Consider the following 9,602-nt stretch of genomic DNA (forward strand, 5'->3'; position numbering starts at 1 on the left):
AGAGTCGTTGCTAAAAACTTTGTTTCTTGCAGTGGATCATGTTTTTATGTTCGCTCATGATCTATAAAATGTCAGGAATAAGCCTTACCAACCATATTGATTTTGATGTAATGCATTTCAATTTTTTTTTCTGGTTTCATATTAATACGAAGATAAAGATAATAATATAACATAAATGTCTTGGAAAAACAACAATAATACTACACAATGTTTTGAAGTGGAAGGAATTTTAATGCCCAATTAACGATAACCGATAACACTTTATTGAACTGAAACGAGAAACTAAAGTTTTGTGCGCTTAAATCGTAAGTAGAACGATAACTTGAGGACTATTTTTGTAAATTTAACTCGAATAAAAAAATTAAAATTTTCTTTTGTTTGTTTTGTGGGGTCTTCGCATATAAATGGACAGCTACTACGAAATTACTGCTATTGTCCCCACACACTTGCATCTCATTTATGGCTTCCCCTTTCTCTCTCCCTCTTCACTCTTTACACCTCCCCTGTTCTATATTCCTCCATTTCTCACCATCTTTTCTGAATTGAAATTCTAAAAGTTTTGTTCAAATTCCACTATCCAATCTCTTCTATTTTCTCCTTTTTTATCATCAAAATTTTCTGGTTCTTTATGTTGGAGCAAGACCCACATCAATCATGAGAAAAAGCATGTTTCATGAGCTCAATATGATGCTCGTTTTCTTATTTCTGCTGCTTTTCTGTAAGTATTAACACATACCCATCTTCATTACCTACTCTATGTGCTTGTTCTTGTTCGATTTGATGATTTTTCTTATTTGGGTGTTAAAGAAAGCTGCAAAGTTTTGATTTATTTTCAAGATTTAGCTGGTGGGGTTTACAGTTTGCTTCATTTATTTATTGTTTTAGAGGGTTTAAAAGATTGGGTCACTTTATTCAGCTGCCAGAAATTTAAGAATGTGAAATTGGGATCAGCTCTAATTATTGTTTCATATGTTGAGGGGTTGCCTGCGTTTTTGCTGTTTATCTTGTTTTTGTACTGTAATTTGTTTGACCTTTTGTTAAATTTCTGCTGTTTGATTGGTTGCTTCAAGATTTAAGGTTTTTGCTTCGTCTTCTTGCTTGTTGGGGTTTTATTTTATTGTGTGTTTTTAATGTCAATGGAACATGTCACTTTCATGGAGGTAAGCCCAACTCTAGGGTTTTGAATTTTAGAGAAATAGAGAGTTGTGAATTTAGTCAAACCTAGTAATCCTTAACTTTAAAATCCAATAATGAAATCCATCACAAATATAACAAATCTAAATGTTATAAAAATCCCATTTCAAGAGTGAAATCATTGGCCAAAGATGACACCAAGATTACCCAATTGTTGATTTCGTGTTATTTTACCGAATGTATCGTCTGTTGAGCACCGATTCTTCATTTTATAAGAGCGTTAGCCATTTACTGCATACAAGGCATACATAAAACCATTAACCAAGCAGAAGATGCAATTTTCTTTTATACTTTTGGCATATTCATTTTCTTGGGCTGCTACCTACGTTTCACATGATTGAGAGGGTCTAATATTGGTTGGGAACTTGGGATTTATTTGAAAAGGATTACTCCTGGCAATGTATTAAAAAACAGCAAAAAAAACCATACAACCGTTTTAGAAAAATATCCAAACACCAAACACAAGACAAACAAAGCTAGTGACAACACCAAACAAGAGTGTTATCAACCAGAACAGACACAAGGAAATAGAATAATGCAGCATCCAACTTGGGATTTATGTTGTGAAGTATAAAGCAATTGAATCACTGTTTGCAACCCAGGATTCTTTAACTTTTTTCCCCATTAAGCCCTTTATGGGTTAAGTTGTCTGTTTGAAGGATGGGAGACCAATGGGATAAAGAAGGCAAAGAAGAGGGTTGGATTATTTCTGGCACTAATTTGTTTGAGGTGGCTTAGTTTGGAACACGTGAGAGGTCCTGGTTTGTTCCATATAGCCATTTTGGCTTAATGGCTTCATGATTAAGCTGTAAACAATCACTCCTATATGGCTGAACAAATAAGCAACCAATACCGTTAAGCTGTAAGTAAACAACCCCTTAGTTGCATATGAAAAGTAGATACATAGACTATCAATAATGAAAGAAAACGATAAGAGATTTTTTATCAAGAACTAGAAGTTATAGAAAAGTGAAATGTAAAAGCAAACATAAAAGAGCAAACTTGGTCTGGGGTTGCAGGACATGAATTTAAAACCTATCCCAAATAACAAATCTTTCCTATGCCACTTTAAAACTGACCTCAAATAACAGAAGGTTTCTTCCTAGCTACATCTTTTCCGTATATCATTATCACATATTAACAACAACAATGACACCATGATTAAATGTGGAAACCCCTTAAAACGGTACTCCAATGATGTTTCCACTGTAGAAGAGTATTTACAGCAACTCCAATATCTTTCCACATACTTGGGGTATACGCTTTTAAGAGAACATTGTATCAACCTTCTTGCGTACTATAATGCTTTGGTTGGTTGGTTTTTCATTAAGTCCTGAATGGATAAAGTTGGTATATGTGGATTAATCTTACTGTATAGATTAGGAAGGTTTTGTTTGGGAGGGGCTTTTTCATAGATGGAAGGAGCATGTTTTTTAATTGGAAGGGGCAGGATCGGAAAAAAAAACTTGCTTTCTGCGTAAAGCTCCCCCTAGGAGCTTACTGAATAAGTTCACTTTCTATATCATTAAGACACTACCAAACAATCATGTATAGCTGAGCGAACCCTTAATATATACCCAAATGGCTTATAGTTTTTTTCCCTTTACTATATTGACCACTCTTTTTGTTGTTCTTTCTCATTCCCTGTTTCACCCGTATCTTGTATGTGCGGAATGGTCTCACAAAATTCCCAACTTGAAACCATGTCGAAAAAAAGATTTAGGTTCATTTAAACCCGTCTCTATTGAATTTCTGCTAAACTTAAGCTTCTCTCATGGAACATTCTTTGTCAAGCATGTCTGTTGGGTTCTTATCTATATGGATTAATCTTCCACCATGAAAAGGCCTTCTTCTATTGTATCGTAAAACTGATGAGAATCTTATGCACAGAATGATTCGTAGCATTCATGTTGCCATTTCACTGTCAAAAAATATATATTTTTTCCCTGATTAGAGATCTATCTACTGTTCAGGAATAAATAATTGCTTCCATATTCGTTAATATTCTGTCTTGGAAACCAACTTCTTGCTAAGCTTTATATGAGTGGCAAACGGTGTGCTAGGACTTGGTCATCCTTTCAACCACTCTTATTTTGATCACCATACATTTTTTCCAACATATTTCTCCTATAATCTTCATGCCTAATATTTGTCGTGCTCGATTTCATATCAAATTGCTTGGGATCAAATACGATATCATCATTTTCGTTGTAATGGCAACGATGGAAAAAGAAGTTAGTAATTTTAGCTTGAAAATTTGCCATGAAAGCAAGATTTTGTAATTTTCATGGGATGGAATCATGGAAGGACTGTTTAGGATGAATACATGCTATTTTCTTTATATCCCCTTGTTGTACCTGTTTCATATCACGAGAAACGTATTGCAAAAGTTGTTATTTTGTCATTGACACATGACCTTTTTGATAGGTTTCAAAGATTCCCATTGCAGCCTGCCTAATAATCTGCAAAATTCAGTATTATTGGATATAAAAGTGGATAATTTATTGCCTGAGATTTCTCCAACTGGAAATCCTCAACCCCTTTATCCTCTTCTTGCACCGTCTCCGTTATCGCCCTTCACAATTACAAATAACACAGCTCCAAAGTTATCAGGTTCGTTTTACAAAATCAAGTTCTGTTTTATCTTATCAATTTTTTATTTTATCATTTATAAATTTTTTGTTTTGTTTTTGTTCAGGCCTTTGTACGCTAGATTTTGATGCCATGCATACCATGATGAGCATGACTGCAATCGATTGTTTCACTGTGTTCGCACCATTCCTAGCCAATGTAGTATGCTGTCCTCAATTTGAAGCAACTCTCATCATTCTCATTGGTCAATCCAGTACAGAAACGAAAAAGCTTTCTCTAAACTTGACTCTTGCCAAACACTGCCTTTCTGACTTTGACAAAATTCTCATGGGTCAAGGTGCCAACAACAGTTTGCAACAGATATGCTCCATTGGTCCATCAAACCTAACTGAAGCTTCTTGTCCAGTCAAAGATGTTGATGGGTTTGAAAAAATGGTCAATTCATCTAAGCTTCTTTCTAAATGTGGAAAGATTGATCTTGTTAATGAATGCTGTCAGCAGGTATGTCAAAATGCTATTTCAGAAGCTGCAAAGGATCTTGCATCGGTTTCTTATGAACTTGATGCAATGGGGCTTCGTCGTCCTTCTGATATCTCAACTCGGGTGATTAACGATTGCAAAAGTATTGTACTCAGATGGTTAGCAAGTAAACTTGAACCAATACGAGCCAAAGAAGTCCTTCGAGGTCTAGCTAATTGCAATCTTAATAAAGGTTAGCCAATCATTCATTTTCTTCATCTTTTAAACCTTTTTATGATTAGTCATTGATTCAAAATAACCATTGCTCTCCCAAAACTCCAAAAAGAAAACTATATTTGAAAATGATGAACATTTTTGCCCATATTTTCCAAGATTTCCCAGATTTCCCATTTTCCACTTGTTTTTAGTGATGAACGGTGGCTGTTAGAACAAAGTAAATTCGTATTTTTCGTTGTCTTACAATTTAACTTTGGAAGAAGTTCCGAGTAAGGGCAAAATGGGCAATTTGAAAAGTTCCGGCAGAAACTGTTCACTCTTTTCAAGTACAATAATTTTTTTGGAGGGGGTGGGGGGGGGGGATCTATGTATGCAGACCTGTTCTCTTCCATAAACCCCCTCCCCCCAAAACTGATGTTTGTGAGTATAATGGTTATTTTGAAACCAAATGGCAAATATGATGGTTACAAAGGGCAGCCCCTTTTTAAGATTTTTTTTCTCTCTTCCATTTCAGTTTGCCCATTGGTTTTACCGAATGTCCGACCCGTTGCACGAGGTTGTGGAGATCAGATTAGCAACCGGAGTTCATGTTGTAGTGCAATGGAAAGTTACGTGTCTCACTTACAAAAGCAAAGCTTTTTAACCAACTTGCAAGCTTTGAATTGCGCTGCTTCACTCGGGAAGAAGTTACAAAAAGAAAATATAACCAACAACGTTTATAATCTTTGTCGTATAAGCCTCCAAGATTTCTCCCTCCAAGGTTTGTTTTCGTTTATTTTGCATTTAACACGAATCTTTTCTTAATTACAATAAGAATAATATCTGATAGTTTTATGTCATTTCTTGACATGTTGGAATCTACAACTCAATTGCAGCAAATGGGATGCAAGGTAATCTAATAAGCCTCTCATTAACAATTTTTATAATATCTGATACTCTCTTGTCCCATGGAAATTACAATTCTTTCCATTTTTAGAAAGTTTAGGGCCTGTTTGTTAGCAGCTTAATGGGACTCGCAGCTTATTCGGTCAGCTATACATGACCTTTTGGTAGTGGCTTAATGATATAGAAAGTGGTTTGTTCAATAAGCTTCTAGGGGGAGCTTTATGTAGAAAGCCAAGTTTTTTTCAAAACCTACCCCTCCCAATTAAAAAAACATGCTCCATCCATCTATGGAAAAACCCTTCAAAACAAAACTTTTCACAATTGATACAGACAGATTAATCCATAAAGACAGATTAATACATACAGAAAGCTTTATCCATACAAGAATTAATGGAAACAAACCGAGTAGCCCCTAGAATTACATATACTTTAGAGGCAAGTTTAAATGAGAACCTTAAATATTTTGAGAACATGGTAAACGAATCAATCATTCGTGATGAATATCATGAATAATGAAAATGCAATTATATTCGTGATGAATAATATTACATGAATATTAGGGTTATTCATCATGAATATTCATGAAATAGTTGGTTTCCAAGCTCTCAAAATATTTATGATTCTTATTCGAACCTGCCCCTATATACTCGTCATATAAGTTATTATTGGCCTCCTCATCCCGCCCCACCCCCTTGCCGTTTCGATCTAACTTGTTATACTTTGTTGTGTCCATGGAATAGAGTCGGGATGTCTTCTTCCTAGCTTGCCATCGGATGCAACATTTGACAATTTTTCAGGGGTTAGCTTCCTTTGTGATCTGAACGATCACATTCCAGCACCTTGGCCATCTATTTCACATGCACCGGCTTCGTCATGCAACAAATGTATGCATATCCGTCTCCTGAATCGCGATTATTAAAAAACTTGTAGATCTTGATATCAAACTAATCTTTTCTACCTTTTTTCGATCTGCAGCTGTTAAGATTCCTGCACTTCCTGCAGCAGCCTCTGGACAAAGAGGTAGCTTTTTCGCACGTATTTTTGCATAAAGTCATTTTTTGCCTTGTGGCTCAAGAAAGACCTCAAGATTGATTTAGCTGCTTTAGTATACGGTTGAAGCATTTACTTTCTAACTGTTTGCTCATACTCTTGCATAAGCTGTCGCCTGTGGGTCTGCATTAAACAACTGCCTACTCTTTTGGGGTAATGGGCATTCTGTTTATGTCTGACCCAGACCCTACTTTCTAGTGGAATTCACTAAGTCAAGGCCTGTTTGTTGGCAGCTTAATGAGCTTAATAGGACTCAGCTTACTTGGTCAGCTATATATGACTACTTGGTAGTGGCTTAATGAAAGTGGCTTATTTAATAAGCTTCTAGGGTTAGATTTATGCAGAAAGTCAAGTTTTTTTAAACCTGCCCCTCCCAATTAAAAAATATGCTCTTTCCATCTATGAAAACCTTCCAAACAAAAACCTTCCAATATATCCAGATAGATTAATCTACACAGACAACTTTATCCATACAAAACTTGATCGAAAACCAACCAAACAAGTTTGGTTTGGTTTGGTTAGATTAGGGTATACAGTTGAATTGATTGGAGATTTCTAAAAAAGACTGATGCAATGTTGACCACATACCCTATTTTTGAATGAGATATACCGAGTTTGCTTGATCTGGTTCGGTTTACGAATACAATGTTGACATGGCATACCGTTTTATAACTGGTTTGTGTTAAAACTTACACAATGCATTTATGATTTGCATCGACAGGTCTATACAACAATGATGTTATGTTTCTTCTTCTCTATGCGATGTTGTTCATTCTTGCGACCATTCATTAACTTTGTAACGGATCAAGCCCTTCACTTACTTGAAGTTGAAAGGTCGGGTTTCTTGAAATTAACCCTGTCTGAGGAAACATCGGAGAACGCGAAAACCATCAAGATTTTTGGCAGGAAATTCGGTTTGAAGTTGCAAGTGTAGAAGAAGTTGAATTGGTATTGGTTGGTGAATTTCTTATATGGAAAATTGATTAAGCATTCTTGCATAGTCTTGTATGTAATAAGAATGTCGTTGTAAAGAAAGAGGGAGTTCATGTAAATATTTGTAAGTCATACCTTCTACTTTCATCTAATTGCATTTTACCCCCCTATAATTTCATTTCTTTTCTATCTTGAGAATTATATACAACTATACTAGTATGAGATGCATTCATGCTCTAAGGTTGTTGAGTATGGAGAAAGTTGAGTTAATCATCCAACCATATTCAACAAAGGATTGGGTTCTGGTAAGAAGGAGAGTTAGAGTGAGAAGCGTAAGAAGCAACCTTCATCCATGTACATTAGGACAAGAATGCATCAGATCGATCCCCGTATCAAGTGCGATTCATAGGTGGGTTTGAGATTAAAGGTGATCAAGAGTCAAGATTCTTTCTTATGTTTCTCATCTTAACTCTCCTTACACGATCCATCGTCATTCAATAAAACCCAAATGATTTAACAATGAGGTGAAGTAACTGAAGGAGTGAATTTGTAACATAGAATAGGCCAATAGGGTGTTTGCTTGTCTCGATTCATAGCAATCAAGAGCTAGCACCAAACTCGGGCAAGGTAACCCGAGACAGTTAAGTAACTGTTTGAGTGATATGATTGATCCCAAGCATGAGTTGGCATTTTAATAAACAATTGATGAGCAAACAAATTCACCGGCAATGAATCAACCTTAAATTATGACAGATTTTTTTGTCGGACAAAAAAGCTCTTTTTGCAACACAAAAAGGTGTCAAAAACCCACAACCAGCATCATTTTATCTAACACCTCAAATCCAAAGAAGTAAACTGATTTAATTACTTTTGAATCAAGTAAAATCATGATGAATTTTTTTTACTTAATTGAGCTTTACAAGGAATAACCATACCGATGTGATCCATCGAGACTTGTAGAAGATATGGTGGCAAAAGAAAATGCAGGTGGATTAGATTACTTTAAAGACCTTCATCTCGCTCAAGAAAATGAAGCCAATGAAGTCTTAGATACGCTCAAGAAATGTAAAAAACTCTACTTAGGGTCGTTTACCAAACGTTTATCAGGTGAGTATGTTAAAGATCGAGAATCTTATATGGTAAGAGGCACATCAAGGATCGAAACAACTCTTACCAAGTAAAAGATTTTACAAAACAATCATTTTGATGACCGATCGAGAATGTTACCCAATATAGTGAGTAAGGAAAGGATGGTACAATTGCCACTTATTTGATAAGCATTTGGTAAATGACCCGTAATCTTATCTTATGGACGGGCAGCCCAAATCGAGCATTTTCGTTTTGTTCAACTCAAATTTGAAACTCCAACATAAAACACATCTTGTTTTTTCCATTCTCAAATTAATGCTTTGCTCGTAAAATCTTATATTTTATGTGAATAAAGAGATGAAATATATTTAAATTCAAGAATTAAATGTATATCCTTAATGGAAGTTAATTGAAGTTAAAATAACATAATTAAATATTTGAACCCTATGAATAAGTTTGCTTTGTAAACATTTGAAGGAAGGAATATATATTGTGTTCTCGAATTTTAAAAGAAGAAAAAGAAATATTTTATTTGCCTTTTTGAGAGTGAAGGAAATGAATGGAAATAAATCATGTTATTGAGTTGTAGAGAAAGAAAAGAAAAGATTTTTTTTACAAATATACCGTTATTTATCTATATATATATCTATAAACCAAAATCATGATGGGTTGACGTGGCATCTCCTCGATGCAAAGATCCTATTTTTCTCTTTTTTCCAAATTTTGATTTTTTTTTCTTAGTAATTTTGCAAATTAATGTTTACATTTAACTCAAAAACTCTTCCCTTTCTCTTGGTACGTTTCACCTTCAATATTTAAATCCAATTAATTTTCACATTTAACTCAAAAACTCTTCCATTTCTCTTGGAACGTTTCAACTTCAATATTTAAACCCTTCAATCTTTGATTTTTTTTCATTTATGTGTTCTCTATCTCCATGTACGAGCTTTAAATTACCGGTACACTCTCCCCTCTTCTTTTCCATCTCTTATCTATGGCAGAAGAGTATACACGAGTTTATCATTATATGTAAGAAGACATTGGAACTTGGATTAAGAAGAAGTCTCCATTGAGGCTTTAGAATTTTATGAGAATTTTGATTGTTTTTGTTTTTGTTGTAGATTCACTTTTGTTTTTATGTTTTTTTATAGTTTTTTAATTTG

At 34.8% G+C, this 9,602-nt stretch overlaps 1 protein-coding gene across 1 annotated transcript; it reads left to right on the forward strand.

Annotated features, from left to right (window-relative positions):
- Positions 1-442: 442 nt before the first annotated feature.
- LOC112523190 (uncharacterized GPI-anchored protein At1g61900) lies at positions 443-7,532 on the forward strand. The gene is made up of 8 exons (XM_025132685.1): positions 443-718; positions 3,622-3,807; positions 3,893-4,498; positions 4,997-5,242; positions 5,358-5,372; positions 6,108-6,251; positions 6,343-6,387; positions 7,139-7,532. The coding sequence occupies exons 1-8, from the start codon at positions 655-657 to the stop codon at positions 7,207-7,209; spliced, it is 1,377 nt and encodes a 458-aa protein (XP_024988453.1). The 5' UTR covers positions 443-654; the 3' UTR covers positions 7,210-7,532.
- The last annotated feature ends 2,070 nt before the right edge of the window (positions 7,533-9,602 follow it).

Source organism: Cynara cardunculus (genome assembly GCF_001531365.2).
Source record: "Cynara cardunculus var. scolymus isolate 2C chromosome LG 12, CcrdV1, whole genome shotgun sequence".
NCBI classification, from domain to species: Eukaryota; Viridiplantae; Streptophyta; class Magnoliopsida; order Asterales; family Asteraceae; genus Cynara; species Cynara cardunculus.